The sequence below is a fragment of the Acartia tonsa genome, chromosome 10 (genome assembly GCF_053477335.1).
Source record: "Acartia tonsa isolate MP-2025a chromosome 10, ASM5347733v1, whole genome shotgun sequence".
Taxonomy (NCBI): domain Eukaryota; kingdom Metazoa; phylum Arthropoda; class Copepoda; order Calanoida; family Acartiidae; genus Acartia; species Acartia tonsa.
In genome coordinates, this window is record NC_137269.1 from 30,365,108 (window position 1) to 30,382,535 (window position 17,428).

Below are 17,428 nucleotides of genomic sequence, written 5' to 3' on the forward strand. Positions count from 1 at the left end.
TTTTGTATTGCACATTTAAACTTACAATAGAGACATTCATGTTTACATATCAGCATATTCATAAACATTGATTTCCTAGCTGTAATAGATTACTATCCATATGTCTATTTTGTCATGTATAAAATAATATTTAATCTGGGGCACTAAACATTTAAGCTTGAAAATTAGTGTCTTTTATTAACTTGTAGAGGCTACGCCCCTAGAGATCTCAACTTACAATTTTAGTTTTGAAATGAAAATATAAAAATAAATATGAGGTGGATGGAATTTCTTTACTACTCTAAAAGGATTAAGGATGAAAACCACCCTAATATCAGGAGATCAACTATGATTCCATCCACTTGGAGGAGGAGGCAGTAACCCTGGGAATCTCACAGTCGGAGCTCACATTCATTGACAAGGGATTGGAGAACAAAAACGAAGGCATACTCGATGGCAACTTGAATGGGAATTTAGCAGGGATGGCAATCTGATCAAATTTTTATGGATATATAAAAAAAAACAGTAAATAGACCAACTTACAAAAAAAAGCATAAAAGTTTTTTAAAAAGGGGATTGGGTGGTGTTCCCTACATAATTTTCAATGATTTATTAGTAGAGAGGTTCATATCCCCTTATCTAGACACAATTTGGTTCGCTGTGGCAGTATTTTTCCTTTAAATCAATTAAAGAGTTCATATATGTATTTTGGCTTTTTATTTCTAAAAATATAGATTCCTATTGCTATGCCACCTTATAGATGGAAATATACATCAACATAATGATGATGGTGTTACTTATGATGATGGGAGTTCCAACCACAAATTAATGGAGGATTATCAGAGACCACACGACTATGGCATGCCAGAAAATGAACGCTATCATAACCATTCCTACAATACTACAGGTCATTATTCTTACAATAAAGGAAAAGGATGTTTGTTTGTCTGTTTAATTGTACCAAAAGATATCGCTAACCTCTGAAATGATCTGGTTTTCCTTAACAGGGTAGCTTCTCGTCAACGTCCCGGAAGGATTATAACTATTTTGGGCATGGATGTGGACTTGCGGAACCGGAGCTGCTATATTTAGCTAGAGCCTGAGTCGTTATTTTTAGAGTGGCTCCGGCTCCGGGGATAGCTAAAAAAAATATTTGTTATAGCTTGATTAAACTTAATGTTTAAATTTTATAATTTGGCAACCCATTTAAGTTTTTGATGTATATTTTCTCATAAATTCAATTTTTAAAACCTTCCAAAATAAACTTGGAAAATATTTTTTTTTAGTTTTTCTAGATTTAAGGCCGGAGCTAAATGCGGAGCCGTTATTTTCAAGGGCAGAGCCGCACCATAAATCAAACGGCCCCGCATCTCTGATTTTTGGGGAGGGAACCACCCCACCCCCTCCCAAGAGAAATCGCCCCTAGAAATTTTTTTTTGATTTAATAAAAAAAATAAAATAAAAAAAATGGGTTTTGTCAAGTGTTATTTTTATTTAAATTAACGTTACAAACATGAATTTGATTTAATATCCAAAAATGGAAGCACCAATTTTTGGACAGGAGAATATTCTGAAACAAAATTTTAATATCCGCGGCAAGGTGTCTATAATTCGATTTGATAAATAACCATTATCCAATTTAGGTGAAGATAGAGTTCTGATGGAATGCTGAAGATGTTCCTTTATCTATCTCAAATATGATATTATTATGCACTAAGCATTTCAAACTAATAATTTGGCGTTACAATCAAAATCTAATATAAATATAGTTTTGTTTAAATTGAAAAAATTTGGTAGGTCTGCCTTTCCATTTTTAGTAGCGAAGATACTCTATAATTCACTTTGTCCGTCAGTCCATAACGCTATAGGGGAAATGGGATTTACTCAGCTCCTATAAATGATAGAATGCTGAAATTTGTTGACAACATTCCTATCATTAAGGAGCACAATTAAGTATAAAACATAGATGGCGGTAGAACCGCTTTTTAGCAGGTTTTAGGCTATTTTTGTATTTTTTACATTTTTCTTCATATCTTCAGTGTTTATGGTGCGATTTTCAAAATTTTTTCAGTTATAGATATCAAAATTAAATTTCCAGTAGTTTCAAGAAAACAACTATGACGGTCAGACTGCCTTTAAGCAGGTTTTAGGCTATTTTTGTATTTTTCACTTTTTTCTCCATATCTTTGGTGTTTATGGTAAGATTTTCAAATTTTTTCAGTTATACAACACCTAGGTATACATATCAAAATTAAATTTCCTGTTGAAAAGAAAACAACCATGACGGTAGGACTTCCTTTTTGCAGGTTTTTAGCTATTTTAAATTCTTTTTTCATATCTCTGATGTATATTAAGAGATATAAGTTTTCCGGAATTGTAATGTAGGGAGTAGATTTGAAATCTGCATCAAATTTTAAGGATTTTTTATAAAATTCGTTTTTTGTATAATTCTTTATCTAAAAGCGGAAATACAAATTAAGTTAATTAATTTTGGCATCTGTGATTGGTGGATTTAAAAAATCTGCGCTCTGATTGGATGTCGTACATCATTCAACCAATTAGAGCGCAGGTAGTTTAAAATCCACCTATCCTATTGGTCAAAATTAATTAACTTAAAATGTATTTTCGCTTTTAGATAAAGAATTTTACAAAAAACGAATTTTATAAAAAAATCCTTAAAATTTGATGCAGATTTCAAATCTACTCCCTACATTAAAATTCCGGAAAACTTATATCTCTTAATGTATATAGTCCGATTTTCCAATTTTTTAAAGTTGAGGATTTAAAAATCAAATTTCCTGTCGTTTTAAGAAAACAAGCATGGCGGTCAGACTGCCTTTTAGCAGGGTTTTGCTATTTTTATATGTTTTACATATTTGTTATGAGCATCTTTTATGTAATTTACAGGGTTTCGTGTTTATTTTCTCCAATAATTCAATTAATTAATACACTTTAAATCTACTTGTACATGTTATACCATCCATGATTTTATTTTTTGTGCTTCGCTACTTATGGATGTTGTCATCCTTGTTTCACCCCCAAATTGTTACACACATCCCTAGGGCATCGCCATTGGTTCTGATTTTTTGACTGTAAAGATGAAGAAAACTACCAGTAATTATGTAAAGAACCACGTACATCTTAATTTTGGAATATGTATTTACCCTTATAAGCATAGATTATTTAATATTAGTGTACTTATTTTTAGCGTAGATTCGATATTTGAAGCCAGATTTAACATAGGAGTTGCCGTTTTAGAGATATCAGGGGTAATAAAAAGCCCCTAAGTTAAAAAATTAGAAACCCAAGAAAGAGGTCTATAATTTTCACAGGAATAAGGCGGCTTTATGTAAAAAAAATAAAATACATACAACAGAATAAATATTTTACAGATTTAGTATTGGGTCATTTAACTAAAAGCCTTCATTGCAGTTATTTTTAATTTATTCAAAAAACATATGGCAATTAACACGATCTTACACACACGCCAACCAAGTTGCCTATACACACACATACACACACACACACACAACATTCAAGGTGCTCGGCAATGTCATCACACCCACACTCCCGCATTCTTAATAGCTGTAAATAAAAGATTCTCTTTCTAATTAATTGTTTACTTTATATCGAAACACACACACACACACCCGCAGCACAACGCTGCTTCCAGGAATTAAAATTTTTTTGTAATCTTTTGTGCCTCCTAGTCCTTTACAATGAAGGGAGGAAGGGTAAGGGTGCGGAAGAAAAAGAAATAGAGAAAGGGAAAGGGGTTTTCTAGACCGGTGTCTTTTAGATAATCATCATATTCATAAGCGCATACACTCAAAACATTAACACACAAACGTATAAATACATGTTAGCATTGTGTAATGTGTATTATATTAGGACGCACTTTTACCTTTCAGTAAATATTATTAATTAATATTATCAACAAGAAAGTACAATTGGACTTCAGTTCCGTAATTTTGTTTTAATGAAATAAAATATCAGTTTTAATTGTTATTCCCATCATGTACCCGCCCATTTATGCTTATTTAAGTGTATCAACAAACACTTTTTCTTTATTTATATTTGTCATGTTATTAAGGAAAATATTTGTTTTAATACGTATATGTTTCAGATTTCATTAAAATGGCAAGTAATCTCCACATTAAATGTTTGCAGTAGGATTTACGTCAGAGCTTAACAGAATAGGTAAACTATTATATTCCATAACATTGAGCAGGGGTTTAAAATTAGCTATCTAATTCTTTAAATCAAGCAGTTCCAATCTGCGAACTCATTATTTAATATAATTAGCCCGCGATCTTTATTTTAAAGCATACTCAGTACTGTTTACTTAAAAGTGTATTATTTATTTAAAGCTATCTGTTAAAATATATTGGCTTCACAGGAAAAATGTTTATCCGGAGAGGGGGGGGGGGGTCGGTTTAAACTTTCCCATGACCTACCATACCAGTTCAGCTGTAAGCGAGATCCATTCGTGCACACGCACATAATTCGTTTTTTAATACTACCGGTTGTGCCCCTAGCATCTAGAGGCTCTGTTTCTAAAGGGTGGGGGAGAGAAATAACTTTATATCTGGAAATATAAAGCCTAAAATCATTTTGAGGCTTCCTTAATACAAAACTCAATCTTTTAGTGTTATTAATGTCTTAAGCTTCAGACAATAAATCCCAACAACTTTAATTCACTATCTGCAACTCCCCTAGATGCCTCTAGGGGCATGAGAGCGTTTAGCAAGCTCTTTCGGTACTAACATACATAGATCCTGTTACTTTTTTATTAAAAACTAGCGGCTTCGTCCTTAGAGGACTCTAGGGGCACTTTAGGAGGGGGGAGTTGAATTCCAAAACCTATCTTTGGTTATAAGGGAAAAATTTTTTGAAAAAATAACATGGTCTTTTTAACGGTGGTGGGAAATGGCGGCGAACGGCGGGAGCGGCGGTCCCGCAGCCGTTTTTTTCTAAAGATACCAAAACTTGGGGTAATTAGTGACACAACTCAAAAGATTTTACACAATTATCTCTAAAACTAAGGCAGTAGCGCCCTAAATAAAGTTGCTGGTATGGCGTGGCACAAGTCACCACATTTTACCCCCCCCCCCCCCCACTTTCTTTGCACTAGTTAAGAAAAATATACATACAATAATTGAATTTTATATTTGCTTTTAAAAAGGAAGAAATGATTATTCCGGTTCTAAAAAAATAAATATCGTATCTTATTACAGACAATTTTTCTACGCATAAAATAAGATATAAATCATATGAAAATAACATTTTTTAGCCTGGCTCTCGGGACTAAAAAAACTGGTGTTAATCTTGCAACTTTCCATTTTACTATTCACTGATAGCTGTTTGTAATACGACAATGTGAATGTTAACTATTATCCTTATTTAGAATAAAATACAATAAGGCCAGAGAGAGGTCAATGCAAGAAGTTCTTGACTAATATAACCAGGTAAGAACAATATACTAAGGGGTTCTCTAAAAAGTATATTACAGCCTTGATTTCTAAATTATAATAAATAAATCGAAAAAAAGCTTATAGATTTTTCTACTAAAGGGTTTTTTTAATGCAACCATCTCGTAATCAATATATAATGGCACTTAGAATTCGCATTTCGATCTGAAATTTTGCATCATGAGTAATCCTTGGTAGGTCTATTTTCCCTAAATTGAACAAAAAGATGGAAAAACAGCTGGCGGCTCAGCCGTTTAGCCATTTTTTGGGCAATATCTAATGCAAATCATCACGAAACTAATAATACTATTTGCTGCTGGTACTAGAAATCTAAAAATGTTTTTTTGTAGGTATCATTTCACACGATTTAAAGCAAAACTATGTTTCAAAAAGTTGATGCCTACGTAATTTATGACATTTGCCCTAAAAATAGCCAAAACTTTTTGTTCGATTCAGGGAAAATAGACCTACCAAGGATTACTCATGCAGAATTTTAGATTGAAATTCGAATTCTAAGTGCCATTTATACTTTGATTACGGGATGGTTGCATTTAACCCCCCCCCCCCCCCCCCTTACATAATGTAGTTGTATAAAAATAAGCATGACAGCATTCATGAAAGCGAAGCTATAAAATCAGAAGGAAGGAAAAACGAACAATAACTCATCATATAGAGTATCAAGACTTCATAAGCAAAAAATTAAGTCTAATTTTTTTTTTCAAAAATAAAGGATACTGTTCAATGACATACTTTTTTGTCCAGGAAACATTATTAAAAAATCAGAAGAATATAATTATTATATCATACAAAGCTAATAATTAGCATGTTTTGAACGTACAGACTTGCTGGTAACGATTATAACCTAACTGTTATCGGAAAATCATGCAAAGTTTGAAATCGGTAGGACAATTCTAGCATATTCAAATTAATGTTTCAGACGGATCAACCCTTATTATAAAAAAGCTTCGCTTTTAAAAACTTTAGGTACTATACTTAAAAACTTGAATAGATTTAAGGCATCATTTTTAAAATTATTTTGGTGTTTTAGAACATATTGAAATAATACCTACAATTTTAGGTGAACAGTCAAACTCTACCATGCTACGTGGCTTATTCCATTGAATATTTCAAACTTCTACATATGGATGGATTACAGGTAAGGTATAAATAATACTAGCTGTTGCGCCACTAGCTTCTAATGTATTGGAAGGGGTAGAGAAAAAAAAATATTTATTTCTCACGTCGTATTATAAACAGTTTTCTGAAGAAATGTACAATTATAAGATTATAAACAGTTATTTAGCTCATGCCTTCGGCATCTCTCAATCTTGTGATTGTACATTTTTATATATATTCGTAAAAACTCGATTTAATACGATGCTAGATATAGTTTTTCGTGTGGATGAGAACCGGTTTTAATTCACTGGTTGATATTGGTTTCTAATAAATAAGAGAATAGATATTTCTTGCATCGTATTATAAACGGCTTTTTAGCCCCTAGGTGCCAAAGGCATGGGCTAAAAAAACTGGTTTTAATCTTATGATTGTACATTTTTATTCGTAGAAAGCTGGATATAATATAATGCTAGACATAGATTTTTCGTGTGGATGAGAACCGGTTCCTATCCACCTGATTTGAATGAATACGAGGAGAAACATTCTTAGACTTAAATCTATAAAATATAATGGCTTCTCTTTCATGGAAAACTCCTTTAATTCAATCTTTTCGAAATCTTAAGCTACAGATAAAAAAAACTTTCTGCATGATAATTCTTGAAGATTGGGACACAGCATTTTGTAATATGATTATAAAAAAGGGAACATATGTATAACCAACTATAGATTTTAAGGCGGTTCCTCACAAAGCACCTAGTTAAGCAAAGAATCCCTGTCCTTTATTTTGATATTTAAAATAAGTAAGGGAGGAACACACAGGGGCTATTCCTGAAGAAAAATTATTCCATTTCAATAATAAACCAACTGGGGGGGGGGGGGGGGAGGGGGGCTGGTGGGAGTTAGGTTCTCTGCTCACTAGGCACCAAAATCAGGAAGATATGTCTATGTTTTATTTTCTTGGCCTTATTAACATTGTTTTTGTAACCTAAGAAACAGTAATTTATTTCTTTATTACCCCCTCCCCTCCTCCAAACTTAATGACGTCTGGGTAAAATTAACATGGAACTGGGTTATTTTTTCATTTTTTTAGGGGGAGGGGGTGGTGAAACCCACATTTTAGATGATCTTTGTTATCAATGTATTGTAAACCAGGATACAACATCCATAAGTAATAAAGTTAAAAAATCAAGGATAAGATTACCCACATAAAGATTTATAGAGCATTTGTTAAAATCAAGAATAGATATGTTTGGGGAAAAAATCAGGAAAGGTACGTCCATGTGGGGGGCGGGCGAATTTAGGGGTGCCATATTGACAGCTTTCTACATATATTAAAATGAAAAGATTAATTCCAGCTGCTTTGTTTTTCCTGGCAATCAAAACTGACAATAATTTTTGATCACTTTTTAAAAAAAATTATCTTTAATACGAAACAAAACATGACTTCTGTATTACTCATAACCAGTCCAGCGGACATAATAATATTTTCATTTTGATATCCACAGAAAGCTGTCTAAAATACGATGCAATATAAAAACTTAAACCATTACACTTATGTTTTTTAGTTGCAAAAATCCAGTCTTGAGAAGAAATCCAAGCAAGAGTTTTACTAACTATCCACATTACATTATTAGGTAAGCTTTGGTTAGTAGGATATAAAAATGGAGGATTTAATTTTTTTTTCATTAGATAGATATTCACCATTCAATGATAGATAATACTGCCCTACTATCACATGAAATCTCTCGTTTTCTGTCCAAACACCTGGGTATTAGGTTAAGTAATACCCATCAGACAACCTACTCTTTGATTGCACAACCTCTGAGAAGTTCTAACTGTGCATAGTAATGAGTTTTGACCGTTTTGGGCCAGGGCATTCCCCCTACTCTGATATAGAAGCAGTAAAGAACCATTTTTAACGTCTTCAGTTAAAACCATTCACGAGCGGTTGCGCTAAGCCACGGTTGTGGGTTAAGATTGTAGGCATTTTAAGCAGGGATAAGGGGGGGGGGGTTAATGCAACCATCCCGTAATCAATGAGTAAATGGCACTTAAAATTCGAATCTCGATCTCAAATTTTGCATGAGTAATCCTTGGTAGGTCTTTTTTTCCCTAAATCAAACAAAAAGTTGGAAAAGTGATTGCTGGCGGCTCAGCCGTTTAGCTGTTTTTTTGTCTATTTTCAGGGTAAATTTATCATCAATTACATAGGAATCAACTTTTTATAACATATTTTTGGTTTAATTCATGTTAAATGATACCTACCAAAAACTATTTTTTAAATTTCTAGTAACAACAGCTACCGGCTATAACATTAACCGTATGATAACGTTTTTGAGCTGCATAGAGTATTATGTGATTGTGGAGATAGGTTTCGTGACTAATTTGAACCAAAGAAAGCCAAAAAAACGGCTGAGCCGTTAGCCGTACTTTTCCAACTTTTTGTTCGATTTAGGGAAAATAGACCTACCAAGGATTACTCATGCAAAATTTCAGATGGAAATTCGAATTCTAAGTGCCATTTACTCATTGATTACAAGATGGTTGCATTAATCCCCTCCCCCTTTTAAGGGGAATGACAATACAGGAGGAGAAACTTTGAAATATATTAAGTAGTCCACTTTGAAATTACCTACTCCGAACATAAGAGATAAAATAATGAAATAAATAATTTTTTAGAATCAAAATTATCTACCTGGTCCTGCACATTTGAAGTTACAAAGAATATGAGAAGTAAAGTAATTTTCAGGTAATAAATTTAATCTTTATATGCTTCTTAAGTACTTGATAAATACCTATCCGATAAAAAAAAGAAAATAATAGTGGTAATGTTGAAAACGCGTATTCGTTAATACTTTAAACTATTTCAACATTCAATTTTAACCTAAATTGCAATGATAAATGAATGAAAATATGAGGAATAGTAATAACAAGGATGACAACACCCATTAGTATAAAGCTCAAACAATTATACAAAAGAAATCCATGAATAACAAGAAGTAGATGCTTGTAAATAAGAGGATTAAACTTAGATAATTGAAAATTTAATTCAGCAATAAAGTTACCTGTCCCTATATTTTTTTAATGTTATTATTCTCACTCAAAATCAACGGGTGATTCGACATATTTTTTTCTGCACTTGTGGGAGATTTAAGATGTGCTTTTAAGCGTTTTGCGAATCTGCCAAAAATAGCAGAGAAATAACCTAAGTTATGCAGTCAAATTAAAGTAGGTAATTTTTTTTAAAGTAATTTTTTTTAAAGGCCCTTTACAAAGTAAACCTTCGAAACCTGTTCTTTGTAAACTTTAATGTATTTTTTTAGGATGGAACCAAGAAGACGGGAAAGTTTACTGTTTCTTATAAAATTAAGTTAGTGAGATGTTCTTTTCCCTCCCTCTTCATTAAAATTAAAATTGTTATCATTTCAGTTCTAATAAAAAGAAATTTTATGTATTTAAATTAAATACCTACACAAATTCACATTTTTTTGTTATCCTTGTAATATCATTTCAGGCCATGTTATATGATTTGTCATGTTAACTTTATTTTAATAAATAGATACGAAATAAAGTATTTTTTTCTAATGGATTATTCTTTATCTGTACATGTTAGTGAATTAATTTGTAACCAAGATGGGTTCATCTTTCAAAGGGTATTTTTAAATTCAGTCTTTTTTTCTTCAGTTTTATGTACCTACTTCTTAGAAATTTTTAAACATCTAATCCTAAAAATAAAGTAGAAGGATCTATGTCTTTGTGTGTGTCTGTATGTAACTAAGGATCTTGCTAATCGCTGAACCGATATGGTTCTATACAGTGTAGCTTCAGACGGGACCTGGGAAGGTTTAAAACAATTTGGGCAGGGTACCATCACCTCAAGAGAAATCGTCCCTAAATTAAAATTACCCTCTCAATAAACTTTACTTTTTTTTTAACTTCAAGTTTTTAATGTTTAAGTAAACAAGTCATATGCTATCCTAGGACTTAGCTTTGTTAAAATAAAGAGCTCATTCGAGATTTCCTATAACAAACCAAAAAGTAACCTTGCGGCGTCATTGCCAAAGATGTTACAAGGTTCCTACTGCTGCTCTGTGAAGTGCGTGATATGAATAGTTAGAACAGGGGAATGCCTTGGCCCAAAACAGCTGCAACTCATTACCATGTAAAGTAAGGACTTCCAGACAAAAGTTGTGCAATCACAGAGTTGGTTGTCTAAAGGGCTAGTGAAAATATAATCATGCACAGAAATTAAGCAAGATTTGGCTCAGAGATTAACCTAAATAAGATCTTGTGTATATCGAACTCATTTGCTATCTAACAGAATGATTGATTGTTAGTCTGTCTGTGTGAACCGAATGATTGTGTTAACCATTGGACCAATATGGTCATAATAAAGCTTCTTGTAGATAAATTGTAGGTTAAGAACTTTTGAGAGAGGATTCCTCAACCTCCCAAAGAGAAATTGTCCCTTAAAAACTAACTCTTACAACTGTTTCTTTTAAAACTAATGTAAAGTTTAGGGTTGACTCCACCCCTTCTGTCAAGTGTCCTTAAAAGCCTCTTTAATCGTAGCCAATCATATAAGATATACAGTGTATATTTTTCTTCTATTATACCCCTTCATATTAAGTATTACATTGTCCAGGTATTTCATATTAGATATGAAACATATGTTTTGCATAATATAAACAAACATAAAACAGCTGTTTGCATAATGTAAACAAATATCTCTCTATATTCCTTGGCAATATTATTAAAAGGCTTTTTGTAAAATACCCAAAATATAATAATATTTTTTTAATCAATAAAATTGATTTTATTATTTTTACACTAAGCGTTTATTCTTGTGAAAATGAAAAGGCTTTTTCTCGGTATCATTATTTTTTTACTTAGGGGCTATTTACTACCCCTTATATCTCGAAAACAGCAACTCCTTTGTAAAATCTGGCTTCAGATATTAAATCTACACGAAAAATAAGTACGGATAACCCTCTATACTCAACTCTTCTATGCCTGTTAGGGAAAATATATATTTCAAAACTAAGATGTACGTGGTTCTTTTGGATTTATGTAAAGAAATTTATAATTGGCTTAATTATATTAATAAATTTGAAAATGTATGTTCATTTTATCATTATTTGTGCATGGTTAGTTGCATATTAGCTAATCTATATTTACATATAGGCTATTTGCGCTAGGTACTTTTTAACAAAAAAATTTTTTTCCTTCAATTTTTTCGTGATAATAAAAAATGTAACTATCTTGGTTAGTACTCATTTTAATTCCAAATAAAAATAATAGAAAATAATAAAATTGTGTTTCAAATAAATCTGGACAATTAGTCAGTGTTATTAACCAAAAGTGCTATTTTTTCCAAGAAAAGCTATATAATTAACCATTTTAGAAAAACAATACTGATTCCAATACAATTAGGTACAATGTTTTAAGCGAAGCATCACTATAATCAAGTTCTAAAAGAGTAAATATGTGCTAAAACCCGCGATCGTGGCTCAACACTTAGCGCATCCGCTCGTCGCCGGAGAGGTGAGGTTCGAATCTCGCGCCGACACCGCTTCATAACTAAAGATGGATCAAAAATGGTACCTTTTACTGCTGCCATGTCAGGCTGCAACTCAATACCATACACGGTAAGGACTTCTCAGATAAAGGTCTTGCAATCAAATTGGATCATGTTATTCTTGTTATTAAATAATAAAAGCATCTAATTTACTACTTGGTCAGAAGAATGTCTCTCATTCTCGAGAAAAAAATTGGAATAGTTATTTATCATATTTTCGTAATATTGTGAATGCTAGAAAGGATATTAAAATTATTTCAACAATTTTGGTCATGTGATCAAAATTTGAATTTTCCTTCTACTATTGCCCCCTCTGGGGGCGAAGTAGGTGGAAATTTAAATTTTTGTCACTTGACCTTAATATTGGTGAAATAATTTTGAATGACCTTTCTTGTATAAGCAATATTAATAAAATATGATACTTGGTTTTGTCTCATTCTCTATCTTTTTCTTAAATTCAAAAAAGTCTATCAAAAAATTTACATCATCTAAGGGTGAACAATAAATATCTCTGTCTATTTTTCTCTATATTTCTTCCCCCTCCCTCACTTTTCTGTCTATTTCCTTCTCTCTCTCCTTCTCTTTTGTACAGTCATTTATACAATAGAGATAACCTAGAGACAGCACAAGGGAATTTTGTTTACATTATGTATCAGCTATAAATTGTTGAATATCATAGGTTAAAGCTTTCCTTGAGTGAAATATTTGAAGAAAATATTTCTTCCATCATATAATGTGAAGCGTATGACACAACATATAATAAGTTAGTTATAAATAATTTAATTTCTTATAATAAAGTTAGCTTTCTAAAAATTATATCATTGCAAAATTTAGTTGCAAATAATGTTGCCTATAGGGCTGTATTTCATATACAACAAAAAGTGAACAAAGGTTTCTTTTTAAGAAAAAAATGGGGTCAGATTGACCATCTATGTCTAATGTTTATTCCCACATCAAATATTAAATTATAACAATGTACAGTAGAGTGGATCAATTTTGGACATTGAATTTGTAATCAACATCTACAGTTTAAACGTCATATAAGAAACCTAAATATAAAAAATTGATTTTGTCCTTGAGGGGAAATGGGGGGAAGGTGTTTCATTGCATTAAAAATTTTAGAAGTTTATTCTGGAGGTGCAACTTTTTTTCTTTCAAAGTATTGCTTTATGCATCTTTTTGAATTTGTCTTGTTGATTAATATAAGAATATCAAATTGGTTTTAAAAAATATTCATCCAAGCATGAAAAATCTTAAATTAAATGTAAAATCTCTTGGTTTTTAAATTTATTTATGGATTTTTCTTGCTAGGATCAATAGTTTTAAAAACAGATTTTTTATACTTATTCTACTCTTCAAGAAAAAATTGGGAAGGTGCATAAAGCTATACTTTGAAAGAAAAATAATTGCCCCCCCCCAAAAAAAAAAAAAAAAAAATTCTCCCCACAAGTGTCTTTCTAAAAGTTTACATGCATCAGCGAGCCTCCCCATTATCCAAAATATTTTCTTTTCATTTTTTGGTCTCTTATATGATGTTCAGACAGAAAGTGTATGTAGCACATTTAAAATTAGAAAATCATTGAAAATCAAGCCACTCTAATGTACAGCATTTATTTCTTCAATTCCACAGTACAAAATTATTCCTGTATTTAAGTTTAACATATCAAATAGGAAAAAATATTCTTGTATTTAAAACTAAAAATCATGTTGGAATTTTTTTTAAAATTTTTAAATTTTTTAATAATGTACAGCAAATTATTTCCTTTTTATCTCATGTTTTGAAATTTATAAGATAGTTAGAATAAGTTACAGAAATAATGAAAGTTTAATGAAGAGAGCGTCAGGGGGGGGGGGGTTGAGGGGGGTCTCCCCCCTCAGAAAAAGCTTGGGCTTAAATCTTCAACAAATAAAGAAAACAAAATTATTTTAAAAATTTCTTTTTTATGTTAAATATTATTATTTTTGTGACACTTGATTTTGAATGACAAAAAATGTTGAAATAAATATTACCCACTGTATGAAATGTTAAATTAGAAATCAATAATGATGTTGGAAAATTATTCTCATTTTATACTCTGGAAAAAGGAATTGACAAAAAATAATAATTTTTATTCCAAACTTTTAAAACAGCATGCCTATATCTTATTGGTTGACACTCGAATTAAAATAAAATAATGAATATTATTTCAAGACCAGAAATAAATTTGAAATAAATAATTTTCTTTCCCCTATATTTTTTATTCCAAAATGCCAAGAATTAATTTTGAAATAAAATAATTTTCTTTCCAATATTTTTATTCCTTTTTCTTATTGGACGTCATTTTGTGTCCAATGAGAGACTAGTGTTTAAAAATGTTAAAGCTTATTACAGCATTTATTTTGAATATGATAATAGCAACATTCTTACATTAAATGTGATAAAAGTTTTTCTTGAAGCTACTATATACACTCAAAGTAACAGGATGTGTGTTTGTATGCAACAAAAATATCAATCGCTCAACTGATATGGTGCTCCTTTAAAAAGTGAAGCTTCTTATAGGTTCAAGTAAGTTTATAATACATATTGGGTGAGTCTAATTTCATTAAAATGGGCCTTTCTAATATGCCCCATTAAAACGACGACATTTAAAAGTATTTGTTTACTACTTGTAATATTTAAACACTCTGATTGGTCAGCTTTTTTCTAAATAAATTCTGATTAGTCAAATATATTTAGATACGCTCTGATTAGCCAAATTAAGAACACCGCGCTCTGATTGGTTGCAAGTATTATGACTTCATAACAATGGGATTTTTTTGCAATATTTTTGCTTTCATCAAAGCTAACTTTTTAAAAAATGTAATTTTTAAAAATAATAGTTGAAAACAAAATTAGTCAGATATTTTTAAAAATTCGAAAAAAATAATTAAATCAAACACTAGCTTTTAAAATTGAAAAATTCCGTCTGCAGGATGAAAGTGAAACTGGTCTATTATTCATGTATCTACCTATCTGCCTGTCAGCTAGAAGGGAAGGAAGAATAATCACAAATGGCGAACAATAAAGCAGTGTAACCTCCCCTCTCATTACTGCCTTGTTTTCTATGCCCAGTTGAACATGAAAAAGTTAAAAATTCTCACCTGTTCTATATTTATTCATGAGTAATTGTTATTTTCAAGTGAATTCTCTCAAAATTTAATGATTAATACAAAAAAGTTAAAGAAACATTATTTAAAAAACTAAAAGGATATTTAAGTTTGAAGTGTTAGTAAGATTTTTATCAGTTTAAAGTGCACCTGTTCTTTTTGGTTACAATTTGTGATTATATTTAGATATTATATAAGTTTATTTAAATATTTCTTTTATAAAATGTATAATTAAATTATGATTTATTTAGACTCGAAGAAAAATATTATTGTAAATTGATAACAATTTTATTTTTTTAAATTCAGCAACTAAAATTGGGTTCAATCGTGGTTAATTATCCACGATTTTCACAATAGAAGTTGAGTATCCGGACTTATATATTGCCTTGAGTAGTTGAATACCTATTCTCGATCTTTATTAAATATAGTTAAAGCATACACTGTTTCATTCAAATGCTGGACATAGTGCAGATTTATTGACGTACATTACCTGCCAGAAAAACTTTCAATTAATTTATGTAATTACGTATGAGCTGTGCATCATATCTAAACTAATTCTATAAGATTATGCTAAACTTTTGCTTTTAAAGGGGGGGGGGGGGGCGAAAGTGACACTTTTTGAAACCAAAACTAAAAGTCAACAAAGGAACTCAACTAAAAAAAGAGTTACAGGTCTGAGATTTTGCATGGCAGTTGCTTTATAGGGGTAAAATATGGAACTGTGAAGAAACGGCGGCGCAATCGCCGAAAACCGCCGTTTCCCGCCGAAATTTTTTTTGCCTTTTCTCGGCGGTTTTCGGCGGTTGCGACGCCGTTTCTTCACAGTTCCATATTGTACCCCTCTAAAGCAACTGCCATGCAAAATGTCAGACCTGTAACTCTTTTTTTAGTTGAGTTCCTTTGACTTTTAGTTTTGGTTTCAAAAAGTGTCACTTTCGCCCCCCCCCCCCACGATAAAATTTTTTTTTTTAAACTTGCTACTTTAAAGGTTTTTTGGGAATTCATAAAAATGCTATATATGATCGCTGAATATCCACATACATGAGAGTAGTTCGAAACCCAATTAACGTATATCATAAAGCTTTTAGAATTAGTTAAGTACCGCATTGTTTTTTTTTTTTTAACATTAATTTCATAATTTTAAGAAAACTTATTTTGTTATAATGGATATAGGATATCTGTAGATATATTGACAGGGGGAATATCTCGGCAATTTAGATTACTAATATGGACCTCATTTATTTGTCAGTTTGTTCATCTAGTAGAAGGGTTAAATGTGGTGTAAGAGGGGTATCGTTAATTTAGACAGCTGCAAGCATCACTTTAGAGTACATGCAAATCTAGTGCAACATTCAAGTTATTATATATTAATTTTTTTATAATTAGAATTTTCTGTATCCAGAATAAAAATGCGAGAATAAGAAGAAAAACTCTGAACAAGCAACAAACAATCTATTTTAAATAAGTGCCTTTTTGTAACACAAAAACAGAACCTTCCAAATTGTATAAAAATGAGATTATTATTCGCCTTACTGGTGGTGCTTCCAGTTATATATGGTCAGTATTCTTATAAGCAGGACAGAAGTTCCAGAATATTGATCCAGAATCCATGTGTCAGTAAAGAGACATGTTCCAAATGTATCCAGGAACGTATATAGATAGATAAACTTCTACGAGAAGAAAAAGTTTTACTTCCTTGTATATGTCATAGAAGAAATATCAGAAAGTTTTTGGGATGATTTTATGGCCTAGGTATAATCTAGCGCATTTTTTGTCATGCACATTATTTGTAGAACACAGTCTTAATCTAGGGCTTGTTGCCTGGAAATAGTATATTTTTCAATTTTTTATTTGTATCATTTTGTTAAAAATTCATATTTGAATAATCTGTGAATAGAGTGAACAAATTTTAATTTTTAATTTTCATTTTTTAAATACAGTTTAATTAAATTTTAGATCATAAGAAAATTGATCCTCACAATTCTTAAATCAGGAATTAGTTTGGATTACTAAATTCTTTTTATAATAACGTTAACCATGTTTACCAAAAAGCATTCAATTTTGGCTGAAGAATTGGCTCTTCTTTGAAAAAAAAAGAATATTTTTTGTTTAACTATTCGTTATCTATAACGTGAACTGCACCGCAGACTCCTACCTG

At 31.2% G+C, this 17,428-nt stretch overlaps 1 protein-coding gene and 1 long non-coding RNA gene across 4 annotated transcripts in view; both read left to right on the forward strand.

Annotated features, from left to right (window-relative positions):
* The window catches only part of LOC145329837 (uncharacterized), a 25,629-nt gene that overhangs the window by 5,687 nt on the left and 2,514 nt on the right, over positions 1–17,428 (forward strand). Inside the window, exons 7-9 of one of the 3 annotated variants that reach the window (XM_080174261.1) lie at positions 318–457; positions 738–886; positions 1,623–2,340. The exons of 1 other annotated variant lie outside the window; for it this stretch is intronic. In XM_080174261.1, coding sequence (XP_080030387.1) covers positions 318–457; positions 738–886; positions 1,623–1,651 — 318 coding nt within the window. In that variant the 3' untranslated portion in view covers positions 1,652–2,340. Of the gene's footprint in view, positions 1–317; positions 458–737; positions 887–1,622; positions 2,343–17,428 lie in introns of those variants that run through there. One more of the 3 variants, XM_080174259.1, reaches the window with a different exon arrangement.
* On the forward strand, positions 3,106–9,980 carry LOC145329838 (uncharacterized). The gene is made up of 6 exons (XR_013883138.1): positions 3,106–4,179; positions 5,387–5,447; positions 6,529–6,606; positions 8,132–8,200; positions 9,246–9,315; positions 9,890–9,980. It is a non-coding gene; the product is annotated as an uncharacterized LOC145329838 (long non-coding RNA).